The sequence below is a fragment of the Camelus bactrianus genome, chromosome 6 (genome assembly GCF_048773025.1).
Source record: "Camelus bactrianus isolate YW-2024 breed Bactrian camel chromosome 6, ASM4877302v1, whole genome shotgun sequence".
Classification (NCBI taxonomy): Eukaryota; Metazoa; Chordata; class Mammalia; order Artiodactyla; family Camelidae; genus Camelus; species Camelus bactrianus.
In genome coordinates this window covers 90,556,145-90,573,965 of record NC_133544.1, presented here as the reverse complement: position 1 = coordinate 90,573,965, position 17,821 = coordinate 90,556,145, and the positions used below count along the sequence as shown (strand labels likewise).

At 36.3% G+C, this 17,821-nt stretch overlaps 1 protein-coding gene across 8 annotated transcripts in view; it reads left to right on the top strand.

The window, feature by feature from the left end:
- Positions 1-17,821, top strand: part of MAP2K5 (mitogen-activated protein kinase kinase 5) — a 235,746-nt gene that overhangs the window by 81,091 nt on the left and 136,834 nt on the right. For all 8 annotated transcript variants that reach the window (XM_045517039.2, XM_045517034.2, XM_045517029.2 and 5 more), the window contains exons 10-12: positions 1,998-2,066; positions 2,159-2,240; positions 13,285-13,346. In XM_045517039.2, coding sequence (XP_045372995.1) covers positions 1,998-2,066; positions 2,159-2,240; positions 13,285-13,346 — 213 coding nt within the window. The remainder of the gene's footprint in view (positions 1-1,997; positions 2,067-2,158; positions 2,241-13,284; positions 13,347-17,821) is intronic.

The following is a 17,821-nucleotide window of genomic DNA, read 5'->3' as shown; positions in this document are numbered from 1 at the left end:
TCTAAGCCATGGGAACCCAATTAAGTTTCTCTATCAAGAGAATACATTCATAGCCCGTAGTTTCGGGCTAATTCCCAGGTGCTGGCTGGCCATGTAGAATCATGTTTCTTGATTGGGGGCCTGGGATGCAGTACCTCTTAGTAGTCATACTAAACACAAAAATGGCATTTTGAAACCTTAAATAAGGGATTCTCAACCTCACTGTGGATTAAAAATCATCTGGGAAATGTTTAAAGAATGCAAAGACGTGGGCCCAACCCCAGAAATTTTGATTCCAATATTCTGAGGTAAGGCCTGTGCATCAGGGTTTTTTTGAAGTGTCCTTATATATTCATATAAATAACCTTGATACAAAGGTAATTATAATGTGAAGCCTACGCTGAGAACCACAGCTTTAAGGTAAGTAATAATGTATTCCTTTTAGGAGAGTTTTTAAGGGTGGAAGATTCCCTGTACTTGACATAGTAGTATGAATAGCTCTCATATTTTATGGTGTAAAATGAAACAATTCTAGGTGGATTAATTTCGTTGCTAAGTTTTATACAGGAACAAAAATGTAAGTGAAAGTTGTCAGCAAATGACTGTTGATTGGGAGAAATGTTTAAATGTTTCTTGGCAGTTCTGCATTACACTTACAACCTAGTTTAGTGAGAGCTTTTATAAATGACCCTAAAGCAAACTCTTGATAGAAATGACTATGCCTTTTTTCCCGTCACTTTATCCTCCCCAAATAGATGTTAGTACTGTAAAACGTGGATTTTAGAAAATGATCCTTTTCTTTCTTTGCTCTATCAGCAGTTTGCAATTCAAAATTTCTGTTTTTTCCTCAAGTATATATATATATTTGCAGTTATAATACAAAATGTAGTTCCGTGTTGGATGGTGTGTAACTACACTGTCATGGTAATCTTGACTTAAATTTTTGCCTAGAAGTGCCTAGAATCAGAAACTCTGCCATAAATCTTAGAAATTATCTTTTACTTATTTTACTAATCACTGCCTTTTCAAAGTAAAAAACAGAGGGACAGGGTATAGCTCACTGGTAGAGTGTGTGCTTATCACGCATGAGGTCTTGGATTCAATCCCTAGTACCTCTATTAAAAATAAATAAATAAACAAACTTAATTACCTGCCTCCCCCCAAAATAAAGTTAAAAACAGTTTCCCCTGAATTGGCTTCACTGAAGTGCTAAATAAAATTTGAATGGTTGATGGTCTTCTTTCTTAAAAAAAAAAAAAGTGTTTGAAATAAACGAATTTGTTCGAGTTAAGTGTACGTTTCTGTGCTGAGTTGAACTCAGTGGTTGGTATTTTAGGGAAAACCACAAAGCCTCAGGACATACTGCAAAGTGCCTGGTCCTCAGAGGCAAGGCCTTGTGGCCCCTCAGAACCCTGGGCTCCTCCTCTAAAAGATGGGAATTAGATGAAGTAATTTCTGAGGTTCCTTCAAGCTCCAACATTTCATAATGGTTTCAGGAAAGAAATACTACGTAACTGGAAGAATGTAAAAACATGAGACATTTGAAAAAGTCCTCATTTCTCTCATGCCTAAATATCTACTTTAGATGTCATTTTTACTCACCATCCTCTTCTGCTTTTGCCTGGTGTATGAATTACAAGACAATTATGTTTGTAATGGTTTCAGGGTCATTCCTATCTTCCTCTTCTGAAAATAACCAATGTGACAAAAATAGGGTGTGTAAATTAAGGGTGTGATAACTTAACTGACTTTTAAAGCCATTAATACTGACCTTTGAGACCTGGCTTTTTCCTGGGTCCCCATCAATCACTTCTATACCACCTCCCTCCCCCAGTACAAAGTGTTAGACGGATGTGGACACAGTTTGTATTACTGGAGGTTATGGTGATGGGGAGGAGAAAGAGGGAATGAATAGGAAAAACACCATATTTTTTAGTTGTTACATTTCATAGTGAATATAGCTGTGTTGAATTTAGAGGTGAATAAATGTGTGAATGTTGATTCCCTTGTATGTTTAGGTCATACTACTAGATATTACACTGGAACTTCAGAAGCAAATTATGTCTGAATTGGAAATTCTTTATAAGGTAATTTTTTTCTTGGTTATTTTTCCTTGCAAAATATGCCTATGGTATTGGCTTGCAGGTTTTTAACCACTTTTGTCTCATTTTTGTTACAGTGTGATTCATCATATATCATAGGGTTTTATGGTGCATTTTTCGTTGAAAATAGGATTTCAATATGTACAGAATTCATGGATGGTGAGTTTTTCCTTTTATAATACTTTAAAAATGATTTGGGGGTAGAGTGCTTTAAAACCTGGTTGTGATATAGATATCAAGTAGAATTAAAAATAGTTAAAATATAACTAAATAAAAAATTTTTTAAATTTTTAAAAATAGTTAAAATACACTAATAATGACTTCCTTTTTGCTCTAAAACATCCTGGTGTTAGGGGTTCCTGGTGTTAAATATTTATAGCCAAGCTATAATTTCAAGAATGTAACTTCATTTACTTTTATTGAAAATTTAAATAGAACAGATTAAATGTTAGTCTAATCGGTGGTTTGATACTTGATTCTTCCATACAATCTGTCTTTTCTTACAAAACAGATGTTCTGTTCTTCTAATGTTTCAATAGCCAAAACAGATTTTCCTCTAAAGAAATCTATTAACCCAATGTCCTGTGTCTTTTAGAAAGAAATCGGTTCTTAATTGCAAGATAAGAAATTGTTTTTCAACACAGCTGTTTAGCCAAAATGTGTTTAGCTTTTTTTTGGACTCCAGCCCTTTCCTTCCTTCTTTATTTTTCATTCAATCCTATTTTGGTAACTCTTTTTTGATTTGAATATTATGGCAAAATGCAGATTTCTTGATATCCCGTTAATGAAATGATGTCATCATTGTTACTGTTTACCCTTTTAAATCAAAGCAGTCTTTAAATTTCATATTTTCAATTTTTTAATGTCTAGCTCATTAAAACAACATTTTAAAAGTATGAACTTTTCAAAGTAAGACTTAGTTCATTTGGGGGATTCTCAGTATATTACTAATACAATTAGTTCATGCCTTGCAATACTTTTTAACGAGCCAGCACTGATGTCTTCATACTGTAATAACGTGTGCTAAGTTAGTTGCAGTGGATGTCAAGAATTGAAAGTCTTACAGCCATATGGATATTCAGGGGACTGACTAGAAAAAGTGGGTTCAGAGAGCCAGTACATGTCATTATTTTATGACTTTTCATCATTCTTTCTTGAAGTCTTCAATTTTTTGTTACGTTAAAAATTATTTATTTAGATGATATATTCAAATACCATAAAATTCAGTCTTTTCATGTGTATAATTCAGTGGTTTTTAGTATATTCAGAAGGTTCTATAACCATCACCACTAATTCCAAAACATTTTTATTGCTCGAGAAACAAACTCCCTACCCATTAGCAGTCGCTCCCTATACCTTCTTCCCTCTAGTCCCTGGCCACCACTAATCTATGTTCTTTCTCTATAGATTTCCCTAATTTGGACATTTCATATAAGTGAAATCATACAATATGTGGCCTTTGTGTCTGGCTTCTTTCACTTAGCATAACATTCTCAAGGTTTATGCATGTTGTAGCATTTATCAGTACTTCATTCCTTTTTATGACTGCATAATAGTCCATTGTGTGGATGAACCACATTTTATTTACTCATTCATCACTGATGGCTATTTATGTTTCCACTTTGGGGCTATTATGATTGATGCTACTGTGTACATTTGTGTACAAGTTTTTGTGAGGACATGTGTTTTTAATTCTCTTGAGTATGTAAGTAGGAGTAGAATTGCTGGGTCATACAATAACTCTATTTGACACTGCTAAACTGTTCCATTCCGTTGCACATCACAATTTTTTTTTTGGTTGAGGGAGGTAATTAGGTTTATTTATTGGTTTATTCTTAGAGGAGGTACTGGGGATTGAAACCAGGACCTCGTGCATACTAAGCATGTGCTCTACCACTTGAGCTATACCCTCCCCACCCCATTGTACATCAGTTTGCATTCACAGTGATTTTTGTATATTGATCTTGTATTCTGCTACCTTGCTACACTTGTTTCTTAAACTCTAACAGGTTTTTGTAGATTCCTTAGGGTTTTCTATATAGAAGATCATGTCATCTGCAAATATAAGTAGTTTTACTTCTTCCTTTCCAGTCGGGGTCCTTTTGTTTCTCTAATGCTTAATTACCGTGACTCAAACTTTCAGTACAATGTTGAGTAGAGGTAGTGAGGGCAGACATCCTTCTTCTGCTCCTAATCTTAGAGGAGAAGCTTTCAGTCTTTCACCATTAACTGTGATGTTAGCTGTGGGTTTTTAGTGGATGCCATTTGTCAAGTTGTGGAAATCCCTTCTCTTCCAACTTCGTTGGGTATTTTTATCATAAAAGGGCATTAGATTTTGTAACGTGTTTTTTCTGTGTCTGTTGAAATGATCATGTGTTTTTGTCCTTTATTCTATAATTATGGTATATTACATTAATAGATTTTTGCATATTGAACCAATTGTGACATTCCTGGGATAATTCCACTTAGTCATGATGTGTAATTCTTTCCATATGTTGCTGGCGTCACTTTGCTAGTATTTTGTTGAGGATTTTTGCATCTGTATTCTTAAGGGATACTGGTTTGTAGTTTTCTTTCCTTATGATATCATTATGTAATTTTGATATTAAAATAATTCTGTCCTCAAAGAATGAGTTGGACAGTGTTCTCTTCCATTTTCTTGGAAGAGTTTGTGAAAGATTGATGTTAATTTTTCTTTAAACATTTGGTGTAATTCACCAGTGAAGCCATCTGTTCCTGGGGTTTTCCTTCTGAGTTGTTTTTCTGGTCAAGTGGCATCTGTTGTCTGTTATTAGGAGAAGTCCAGGCACTTCTGCCCACTGCATCTTGGTATTGGAGTCGCCTAGAAAAACACTATGCAGTCAGGCACTGGATTGAACAATGCTTTACTCACATAAAAGAAGAGACCAAGCAAGCAAGATCAGCTTCAGTAGTGGGTGTCAGTTCCCCATGGCTAGCAGCAGTCCCTCCTGGCAGTCTGTGTAGGGCAGTTGGTCTGCACGTACCCATCTCGTGTTGCAGCAGAGATAGCCCCCATTCCACCCTCCTCCCCTAGAGTCAGAAGTGCTGAAAGCTAGAGGCATGCCTGAGGTCTGCTGATGCACATGCTCAAGCAGGACAAAGGAGTACATATTGAGCCTGAAACAGGGAAAGATATTCCAGAATAAGAAGGTGAACCCAACACAGGCAGTGGGCTCTGTATCTCTTGGTAAGCAAGTATTCCAAGTCCAAGGCGCATTCTTATGTGGCCAAGTTGAGTTTGCAAGACTGTGTGTGTAAGACTATCTTCCCTTCAGAGTTTTTTTTTTAATTGTGGTAAAATACATAAAATATATGCTTTACCATATTAACCACTTTTAAGTGTGTAGTTCAGTACCAATAAGTACATTCACATAACTGCAACCACCACCACCATTCATCTCCAGAACTCTTTTCATGTTGCAAAACTAAAACTCTGTACCCATTAAACCATAGCTCCCCTTTGCCTCCTGCTCCAAGGCCATGGCAGCCAACATTCTGCTTTCTGTCTGAATGAGTTGGGCTACCCTGGCTACGTCATCTAAGTGGAATCACGCAGTATTTGTCTTTTGGGGGCTTATTTCACTTTTCATAATGTCCTCAAGATTGTTGTGGCATGTATCAGAATTTACTTCCTTTTTAAGACTGAATAACAATTGTGAATAGATTTTTTTTTTACCAACCAATATCTTTATTAATTACAGGTAGTTATAGATTTGTTCAGAATTTCTGTTTCTTCTTGAGTGAGTTTTGGTAGTTTGTGGCTTTCTAGAAATTTGTTCATTTCATCCAGATTATCGAATTTGTTGGTACTCAGTTATTCCTAATCATTTTTATTTCTGTAAAGTTAGTATTAATGTTCTCTCTTTCATTCCAGATTTTAGTAATTTGAGTCTTCTCTCTTTTTCTCTTGGTCAGGGTAGCTAAAAGTTGGTCACTTTCTTTGTCTTTTTCAAAGGACCAACTCTTGGTTTCTTTGATTTTGCCTTTCGTTTTTCTTTTGTGTCATTTATCTCTGCTCTAATATTTATTCATTCTACTAGCTCTGTGTTTAGTTTGTTCTCTCTTTTTTGTATTTCTAAGCTGCAAAGTTAGGCTATTGACTAGGAGAACTTTTTAATTTAATGTAGGTATTTGCAACTGTACATTTCCCTCTAAACATTGCTTTAGCTGCACCCTAGACATTTTGATATGTTGGGGTTTTTTTGTTGTTGTTTTGTTTTTTGTTTTTTTCATTTTTACTTATCTTGAAGTATTTTCTAATTCCCCACAAAGATAATCCCTTGTGATTTTTTTTTTGGCCCATTTTTATTTAGGACTGTGTCATTTTCCACATGGAATGTCCTTCTGTTGTTGATTTCTAATATTTCTTTGAGGTCAAAGAACATACTTTGTATGATTTCACTTCTTTCAAATTTATTAAGATTTGCTTTATGCCCTAAAATATTGTCTGTCCTGGAGAATGTTCCATGTGCACTTAAGAAAAATGTATTCTGCTGTTGACAGGTGGGGTGTTCTTGAGATGTCTGTTAGGGCTAGTTGGTTTATGGTGTTGTTTAAGTATTTTATTTCCTTGTTAATCTTTACTGCAATTGTTCTATCCATTGTTGAAAGTAGGGTATTTAAGTGGGGTATTTTTGGGTTGTCTACTTCTCCCTTCAGTTTTGTCAGTTTATGCTTCACATACTTTGGCATTCTGTTGTTAGGTGCATATATGTTTATAATTGTTTTATCTTCTTGATGAATTGGCTCTTACCATAATAAAATGTGTTTCTTTGTCTCTAGTCACAAAATTTATATGAATCTATTTTGTCTGACATTAGTATAGTCATCCTGGTTCCCTGTTGATTACTGTTTGTTTGTTACATCTTCTTCCATTGTTTATTTTCAACTTATTTGTGTCTTTGAATCTAAAGTGCATCTGCTAAGGACAGCATGTATTTGGTTAATATTTTTATCCATTCTGTAAATCTCTCATTAATTCATTTATATTTAATGTATTAACTGACAAGATAGGATTTATATCTGCCATTTTACTACTTGTTTTTAAGTCTTGTGTCTTCTATTTTCCTCTAAACCTTTATTACTGCTTTCTTTTATGTTAAATAGATATTTTCTAATGTACTATTTAAATTATCTTGTGGGTTGTTTTTTTTTTTACTGCATTTTTAAGGTCCATTTTTGGTTTCCTTGGAGACTGCAGTTATCATTTTAACTTGTAGCAACTTAGTTCAGATTAATATCAACTTCCTTTCAATAGAAAGGTGTATAAAAACTTTGCTCCTATATAGCCCCATTCCTTCTCCCTCCTTTCTACTGTTATTGTTGTATGTTACATCCTTGTATGTTTTACACTCATCAACACAGATTTATAATTACTGCTTTATGCGGTTGTCTTTTAAATTGTGTAAGAGAAAAAAGACTTACAAACAAAAAAAATGTGCTTTATTTCTTCATGTGAATTTGAGTTACTGTCTAGTAACTTCAATCTGAAGTTCTTTCAGTCTGAAGGACTGAATTTCTTCTAGGGCAGATCAACTGCTAATGAATTCTCTTAGTTTTTGTTTATTTGGGTATGTCTTATTTTCTTCATTTTTTATAAGATAGTTTTGCTGGATATAGAATTTTGGGTTGATAGTCTTTCCCTTTGAGCTATTTGAATATACCATCTCATTGCCTCAGATTTCCATGGTTTCTAATGAGTAATCAGCAGTTCATTTTTTTAAGAATCCCTTGTAATTGATGCATTGCTTATCCTACTGCTTTTAAGATTGTCCTTTTGTCTTTGTCTGTGGACAGTTTCATATTGTGTCTAGGTATAGGACTCTTTGAATTTATCCTTCTTGCAGTTTACTGAACTTCTTGGATATGGAGATTAATGGTATTATGAAATTCGGAAACTATTGGGCATTAGTCCTCCAGATATTCTTTGTGCTTCTCCTCCTCGCTTTCAAGTCTCCCCATTATGCGTGTGTTGATACACTTGATGGTATCTTTCAGACCTCTGAAAATGTGTTCATTTTTCTTTATTCTCTTTTCCTTCTGTTCCTAGACTGGATAATCTCAACTGACCTATCTTCATATTCCCTGAATCTTTCTTCTGCCTGGTCAGATATGCTGTGGAGATATTTTCATTTCAGTTGTTGTCCTTTTCAACTACAGACTTTATATATAGACATAGGTACATTTATATATGTATGAATATATGCATATGAATGTATATTGTGTATAGGTGTGTTTGTGGGAGTATGTGTCACTTCTGGTTCTTTATTGATAGCTTCCATTTGGGGAGATGTCATCCTCATACTTTAGTTCCTTGCACATGGTTTCCTTTAGTTATGTGAACATGTATTAAAATAACTGACTAAAGATCTTTTTCCAGTTAAGTCCAACATCAGAGCTTTCTTAGGGACAGTTTTCTGTTGATTGCTTTCATTCCTGTGTATGAGTCATACGTTTTTGTTTCTTGACATGTCTCATTTTTTATTGAAAAATGGACATTTTAAGTTATATAATGTGTTAACTCTGGAAATCAGATTCTCCTGCATCCCCAGGGTTTGTTGTTGTTGTAAGTTTGTTTAGTGACTTTTCTGAACTACTCCATAGTGTTTGTATCTCCAGTATATGGCCACTGAAGCCTCTTTTCAGTTAACTTACTGGTTAGGTAATGACTGGACAGAGACTTCCTTAAATGCCTGAGGCTACGTGTCCCAATCTTTGCTGAAGGGCTCCGAGTGTGTTGGGGCACAGCTTCAGTACTGTCCCAGGGGCTGGAGAGCAGGCACTGGGAATGTGGCAAGTTAAAATGCCGCAAAGCTTGCCACTCCTACCGAGGTTCAGGTGTTGTCCTGAATAAATAATTCTGAGGTTGCCACAATCCTTTGGCTAATTTCCAGAGTTCTGAAAAAGTTCATTCTGACAATTTTTGCCCGTTTCTTCTGTGGAAAAGAGAATTTTCAGAGGACTTTTGCCCTGCCATTTTCAGTGATGTCATCTTTTAGTTAATATTTTAATACTTTATACCCTTATCTTAAACTATGCACAAATACAGTCTTTATAGACTATGTTTAACACTTTTTTGAGACTCCTCACTCCTTAGACTTGAGCTGCCTAAAGCCTTCCCTTACTGCTACTTAGCGGCTTCCCTTTCCTCTGTGCTTCCTGGTCCCCGAACACTAAAATTTCCCACTTCTTCATTTTGTTCTCCCTTTCCCATCTCCTGTGTTATCTCCCACATCAACAACTCTAAAATTTTCTCACCCTCCCCCAGATTTTATCTGCCTCTTTCTCATTCAGAGAGAACATAGACTGTCAGGTGTGAGCGCTCACACTTCCTTGCTCTTCCTCCTGTGGCCCAGCCACGACTGCACACGCCTGATCCGCCTCTCCCATGAAGCGCTGCCCAGGGTCAGTCCCTTTACGTGGGCGTCCCCTTGGTGGAGTTTCTCCACCAACCATCTGCTCTCTTTCGGGCCTTCATTCTCTCTAATACAACAAAACATTCCCTAAAAATACAAGCACCAAAAACTGTGTACCGTCCTCTTCCATTCCCACTCTCCTCCTCCCAGTTAACCTTTTAACCACCTTTCTCTCAGCCCTAGTACCATTCCTTGACTGTAGACTCTCATTGTTTGTTTTAATCTTACATTAGTTGTTTATTTCCAAGTATTTATTAAGCATATTCTTTTAGACACTGTTCTAAACCCGGGGGCACAACAGTGAACAAGACTTGATCTCTGTTGGTATGGGGCTTAAATTCTAGAAGGGTGAGACAGACGGGAAATGTGCAGTACACTCTGAGAGAGAGACAGGTCTGGTTAGAACCTAAAGCAGGGTAGATGATGACTAATAAGGAGGGGGGGTGCTAGATAGGACGGTCAGGGGTGGCTTTTTTATGGGGGTGGCATTTTAGCAGAGTCTTAAGGTCATTGAGCCAGCGCAGGGAAGGTCACGGGGAAGGTCTTCCAGGCAGTGGGAGTATCAAGTATAAATGCTCCAAGGTGGGAGCAAGCCTAATCAGTGCCCCACAAGAGAAGGCCAGGGTGCCTTGAGAGTGGTGACGAGAGGACCTGGGGCCAGGTAGGAGGCCAGAGAAGCAGGCAGAAGCTGGATTGTGTAGGCCTTGTAGGTCATGGAAAGGAGCTTGGATTTCAGTCTGAATTTATTAGGATGCATTAGAAGGTTTGAAGTCGGGGAGTGATGTGATATGCCTTCTCACTGAATCAAAATCAGATCCACTCCGAAGCAGCCAAATACAGCATCTCAGAATTTATGCACGTGTATTTGGGTTACCATCATGGGAATACATTGTTCCCCCCAAAACCCATGTTGCAAAGAAAGAAAGAAAGGGCTCTTTATTTTCTCAACTGGAAGAAACTAAGAGAGCTTCTGAAATTTTTGCTTGTGACTCCAGATTTCCATTTTGTTAGTATTAATAACAGTCATGATCATTTTAAGAAAAATGTTAGGATGAATATGACGGCAATGTTGCCTTGTTCATGTACCACAAATTTGTTTATCCCACATGCAAGAAACTACTTTATATTTTGACCCTGTATTAGGATAAGCACAGACATCACCCCATGAGTTCGTTTTGGCTTAGTTACATGAAGATGATAGCTGTAATTCATCAGCGGAAATGGGTACTTGTTTGACAGTTAAGATGCGTTTTTTGCTAGTCTATTAGCAGTCCTCCTCCTGGGTCCCACAGTGGATAGTGGCATGCAAGAAATGACTAACTAGGGATGATCTGGGGCCAGGGAACCAAAAGAAGTGACAGGTCACAGACAGCAACCCAGTGACCTTGAAATCATGAAGAAAAGGTTCAAACCAGCCATGCAACAGATAAATGAGTCAGATCTGAAGCCTTGAATACCAGTGTCTCTCAGCTAAGATTAAACCGTCTCTCTGAGTATGTGTTGTTGTAGTATCACATTGCAGTGAGACTGTAAAAAGTTCACATGTGATTCTCAAGCTATGTGATGTTATGGGGAAACCTTTTAGATTTTTGCAGTTCTGGAAATCCAAGGGCTCAGATCTTTTCTGAGCTCTGGCATCAACTGACTCTCAGCCGGGACTAGAATACTTCCCTCTCTGGGACTCAGCTTCCCCCATCTGTCAAATAAAGTCATTGGATCAAGCTTAAATGTCCCTCCTGCACTAGTGTTTGATGATTTGATGAGTCTAAGGATTGCCTTTGGGGGATGGGCATATAGGATAGAAATGATAGTAAAACTCTGTAAAAATTCAATTGAAAACTCTCTGAGGGGAGGGTATAGCTCAAGTGGTAGAGTGCATGCCTATCATGCACGAGGTCCTGCATTCAATCCCCAGTACCTCCTCTAAAAATAAATAAACCTAATTATGCACCCCCCTGCCAAAATAATTAAATGATACAATAATAAGTAAATAAAAATTAAAAAATGAAAACCCTCTGCATTTTTAGCCTGATAAGAATTCACCAGGCTTAGTAGGAACTCTTGATTCTGAGTGGATCAGCCACATCTTTTTTTTTTTTTTTTTTTTGCCTCTGACATCTATCTCTAATGGTTATGACAAGGACAGGATGAATCTGTGATGGAACAAAGCCAGCTATGTAAAGATTTACCATATGGATGGCTAAGGAGAGTGGGATATAACTGAGATTAAGTAGATATTTACAAAAACCAGTGAGTTACCTCAAAATGGGATTCTTTTTTTGGCTTGTTCCACTAATGTAGTAACATAATCTCTGGTTTTTTTCATTTGGCTTATTCATTTAGCTGTCCATTTAGCTAATTAAGCCCTACTTTATATCCTGTAAAAGTAAATCTCCTCTCAAGAGTTCTTACTAGTATATGTGAATAGATTTGCACCTCCTAGTTTTGAGCTACTGAAGCTGTTCACTTCCCAAGGGATTGCCCCAATAAACTGTGTTTGTCAGTATTCCAAATACCAGCACGTAAAGCTTGATCCTGAGATTGTTCATCCTTGCAACAGCCAACCCATCTGAAAGATCGATGAGAACATGAAGTATTTTTCTACTGTATTTTCATTGCATCTGTAATAAAAATGCTGTTTTAGGAAGTAAAGATGGTTCAGCTCATTACATAGGTGTCTTTTTTTTTTCAATTTTCTTCCTAGTAGCACCCAGAGCCAAAGTATAAGGTTCAGTTACACTGTGGTTTTCCAGCTTCTCATAGAATCTGGAAACTACAAGCCAAAGTTACCTAAAGAAGTGGTGATTTTCCTGCTTTTAACAGGATAAGTACAAAGCCAGTAGCTTTATATATATGTATTATGGATAACATTTTGTTACAGGAAAAAGTAATATAATTTTTTTCTAATGTTCAGCTTTAGAAAAACTTGACATATGAAAATATTTATTTTTGCAAAATGGACTTAACTGCATTTCTAAAGGATACTATATGCTCTGTGTTAATATCTTATGAGGCATACTTGCAGTTCATACTGTAGTAAATTTGTTAAATATGAATTCTAACCTCTGATAAAAACAAAAATTGTTTCTCAAATATGTTGGATAATTCCTTTATGGAACTGAAAGATCGTACATACCACCTTGACTCAAAGAAAGTTATTACATGTGGTTAAAATAGTTCTTGTATAATCATATCATTAATGTGAGTAAAGCAGTGATTCTTTGCATATCCTTCTAAAATTCTTATCCTACGTGTGTAAGATGAAAAATTTAACAAGCGTACTCAAATTTATACTTCCAAATAAATACTGTTTTTTTTAAATAGTAACCTAGGACAGTTACGCACTTATCTCAGTGATACTGTTGCGACAAGTGGTTTGCAGTCCCCGCTGTTGAAGCTGTTTTCAGAGCAACTTAACCTATCTGGTGAAATTCATAGTGATTTTAATTCATTTGTCTGTTCATCTGATAGATATTTATTGAACATCTACTCTTTGCTAGCTGTACTCATTTCTAGGTTGATGAAAAGTAAAAATGAATAACATGGCCCCTGCCTTTTGAGAATAAAAATTGAAGTATCTAGTTATGCTTGATGTGGATGTAAAATGATGTCATAAAGTTGGACTAAAAAGCTAGTTTTACTCTAGACATCTAATGCATGATGGAAGTAGAAGGGAAAAAAGTCTCACAGTGGATGCACAGAGGAGGTCCCCAGCATACTGTTCTAACAGTTTCATTTGTTGTAACACAGCATGTTTGTCTTCACAGGAGGGTCTTTGGATGTATATAGAAAAATTCCAGAGCATGTCCTTGGAAGAATTGCAGTGGCCGTGAGTACATGGCGTCAACTCTGTGAGATTTGGGTGGCTTACTCTTTCTAGCCAAGCCTTATTCTCCTTATATCCTCAGGACTTTTTTCTTTTTCTTTTTTTCTTCAATCCCTATTAACTGCCAGGGCCTTCTTAATTCTCATCATTTATGTCCTTTTTTCTTTTCATAGACCAACTCACAATAATGACATAGACACATGATGTCTTCAGACTTAACGATACTCTGACCCATTCTAATTTCATGTGTTTGCAGGGATCTTAGTGCTCTTGTTAACCAGTAAAATTTCCAAGTTCTTCAGAAAGAAAGTTGTTTGAGGAACATTTTATAGGGCATATATGATTAGAAAATACTTGGAAAGTCTAAATTATTGTAATAAAACCGTCTATAAGAAAATACTACTTTATTCTTAAAATGTTTTGCAGACTCTTTATGTGCTTGGTTTTAATTTTTTTTTCACCAGCTGTTTCTAGGAATGTTTTCCGTTTGTGATCAGAAGCAGTTTTCCTGTTTTCTGTATTCATGAATAAAACTGACTGAAATATACCAACTAAATTAACATGACTATATAAACTCCAGATTTCAAATTTGGAATGATGTATGGAGGCTAAACGGTGTCTTAAGAGAAGCCATGGGGTGGTATAATAGTAAACAGTTGCTAAACTAAGGCACTCTAGTAACTTAAGCGGCTTAATGCAGAAGAAAGTGATTATACCATGTACCATTTAATTAAGTGGCTGATTTTCACATTCATTATACATCAAACTGACTACTCAGTCCTTTAATCCAACATGGACACTTACTTAGTCTTAGTTCATTGTAATTCACAGCTTTCCTTTTTTCTTCCTAATTATTAGTGTGAACTGCCCGGGGTGATGAGAACTTTCTTTTCTGAGGTTCTTGCTTCTAAGTAGCTTCTAATCTACATGTTTAGGTAGATTAGTATGAAATTTGAGTGCTTAAATCACTATTTTAGATGAAAATAAAAATGTTTCATTTCCTCTTTTAATCTCGGGGGGAATGAATGCTTTGTGGCTTTTGGCAGTTCTTGGCTCTAAAGTTTAATAACATGTATAGTAAAGGGCGAAAAAAGGCAGGGATACCAATTGAAAAAGAAAAAGGTATATGAGTTCTGTGTGCTCAATTATCTATCGAACTTGGCTAACAGAGGAATCTGCCTTCTTCGCTAGAGAAGCACATTCTTCCTGGGACTTCATAAATCTTGCCTCTGTCTTGTGTAGGGCACAAGGCTGTCCGTCTTTTCAGTTCTGCTGGAATGGGAAGCCTGTGGAGTGAATGGAGTCAGCAAAAAATAATAGTAATAATAATCCAGCTTCAGTACAGGGCTTACCTATTGGGTCATTGCAAACATGACAATGATTTTAGTGAAAGGCATTTGAAATAAGTGCTAGCCCAAAGCATTGTTTACATTTGCCCTTACATTTTTAAAAATTAGGGTGGTTTTTCTTTTCTAAAATGTGTCCAATTTCTCCAGCTTTTATGGCTCATCAGGTCATAGTAATGAAAACTGCCTGTGGCCAGAGTGGGAAAAAAAAATGCTTTTGATAATTTTGCTCTTCATCTGCCACTTCTTATAAACTCTGCTGGTGCCTGAGCTTATGTAAAGCCTCCAAAGTATATTTTTTAATGAAATTTTAGTAGACTGAAACTTGGATAATCCTTTGTTGGAGCTGACAGGCGTCAGTGGAAGGGTTCTCCCAATAGAAATAAGACTCGCAAATTGGTGGTTTGTAGGACATGATTCCCAAAGTAAATGTTCGCACAGCTTGGTTGGGTTCCCAGTATCTTTGACCAGCTCTCCTCTGATGTTATGAACAATGCACCAGCATTGTTTGCGGAGTTCCCTCAGTGAGGCCAAGAAAGCACATGGGTTCTGTTGCCAAGTCAGAAGCAACAGAACCAGAGGTGAGAGGAGGGAAATAGGTGTATATTAAATACTTCTTTGTATTTTTGTGCCAGGCGATAATAAATCTTTTACGTACAAATACTGTCATGTAACCTTCACAATAACTCTGTAATGTGCAGATTATTGTACATATTTTGTATGAGTGTAGGATGAGGTGTAGAAAAGTTAAGCAGCTTGCCCAGAACTACCACATAACCCAGTCAGTAATAATTAGAACCCAGGGAACTTTGACTCCAGGCCCCATGCTCTTTACTGTGCTTTCCTAAGAGAATGAGAAAAAAGAAGAGGGAAAAATGAAAGGGAAAAAAAGGTTAAAAAGTAAAAAAAAAAAAAAGGGAAGTACAAATGAGAGAATACTGGAATAACATATACAGTTATTTCAGGTTCTTTTTATATCTTAGAACCACGTCTAGGCATCTCTCCCTCTGCAAATTGACTTTGTTTTCCAGGCTCTAATAATCTGGCATGCTGTGCAGGTCCACAGACCCAAGGTTCATTACAGGACGGACCCTGTCAGCCTTTATGATATGTTGTCCAAATTTTCTTCTGTAGGATGTAGGGCAAGAGGATATTTTCCCAGAAAAAGAAATCCATATAAACTGGTGGTTTCAGCCTCCCACCTTGCTCAGTGATTTTTATCCACTTTCCATTTGAACCTGGTCTCCTATAAGGAGAAGCGCCTTTCTGCCTTTCCCTGCCATCTAATACATTTTACTTTTCCTCTCATTTCTGAAGCGGTGACACTGTGTACTGTATTTTGAGTGCTAATGTTGATTGAAGTTGTCCCTGAAGGGACGTGCACTTGACATGTCAAGGAGTGAGTGATTGACAGCAGGTATAAGTACTTTTAGTGTCAAGGCTTTGTCAAGTCATTGCTGTGAGACCCAGCCTAGTGAATACCAATAATACCCTCTAGATTTTCATCGGACCGAGTCTAGCTCCCTGTGCACTTACTCTTCTTTTAAAGGAAAATATAGTCTATTTTGACAACGTTAGAAGAATATTTTCTTTTTGAATCTCAAACAAAATTTATAATTTTAGCAAGTATCATAAAATCAGTATTTGTTTTACTTTTTTCTGCCTGGTAATCTGAGTATGGTGGATTGCCTTCCCTTATGTGTCTTCTGACTATTCTTTTTCTCTGGGGCCAGTTTTTAGTGATGAGTTATCTTTAATGAGAAGGTTTTATAACCTCATGTAAGTTGAGGTTTAACTCTATTTCTAGAGCTCAGAAGATGATTACTTCCATGCTAAATAAGGTGACCCTGTCCTACTACTCAAAGAAAAAAATTGTTTTTATTATTTGATGTTATTTTTTAAAAAGCATTTAAGGAAATATTTTTGTCCTGTTTCCTCCTTCTGTGTTATTATCACTATGTTGCTATTTTCTTTCTTTACTGCCTTACTGTCCAGAGCACATGTGTTTTATTCTAATGCCACTAATTCTGAACCCTGGAAGAAATAATTTGCTATGAACGTGTATTCCGTTCTCTTAAAATAGATATATCATAGAATTGATCCTAATGTATTAGCAAATTTTTCAGGAATACGTTCTGATCTATGAGAACAATTAAAATGTTAACTTCTGCTCAGCATTGATTGATACAGATTTTAGCTTCTTCTTGATCTTTAGTATTTGAAAATAGGGTTTTTCCCTTTGCATTTCTGTTTTTAATATTGCTCTTAACCTTTTTTGATCCAGTAAAATCCTTGCATATTTAGCCTCAGCCCTCTTTTCACCAGTCTCAAGATACGTAAATCACTTGGTTGTTTCTCATAACGGTAATTTTTCTCATTCTTATATTCCTGACTCAGCTAGATTTTTCTGTAATGACTGCTACTTTTAAATTCTTATAGTAAACTTTGAGTAATAGTAGTTTGTTCATTGTATCTGATTAATTAACCCCCAAAAAAACCAAAACCAGATAAAATTTGCATCTCCTTTTACAGCAATTTCTATATAAAGATTTTTATTTTTTAAAATTTTTTTGTTTCCTTTTTTGTTTTGAGAGGAGGTAATTAGGTTTATTTATTTATTTTGGTGAAAGTACTGGGGATTGAACCCAGGACCTTGGGCATGCTAGGCATGTGCTCTACCACTGAGCTATACCCTGCCCCCCAAGATTTTTAAAGCTTTTAATAGTTTAATTTCTCACTCAGAAGGTAGCACTTGTAACCCATGTTAGGGTCTTGGAAACATCATCTTTTCTGTATCTTATTTGAGTAAATATTCTTAACTCAGCCTGTTAAATTCAAAAAAATCCAAAACCTAACTCAGATGTCTGTGTTTCCTCATTGTATTTCCCTCACTTGCCCCTTCAATATTTTCGACATGACCCCACACATATGCTTGCACCAGCCAGACTGAAGATCATCGTCTTGGTATACTTCGTTCTTTCCTACCCCAGTGTCATTTAAAATATTTTGGGGGAAACTTTTTATTTCAAGGTTACTTTAAACGTAGAGAAAAGCTGTGAGATGAACAGTAAGAATTCCCATGGATGCTTCACCCAAATTCCCCAATTGTGAACAATTAAGCACATTTGATTA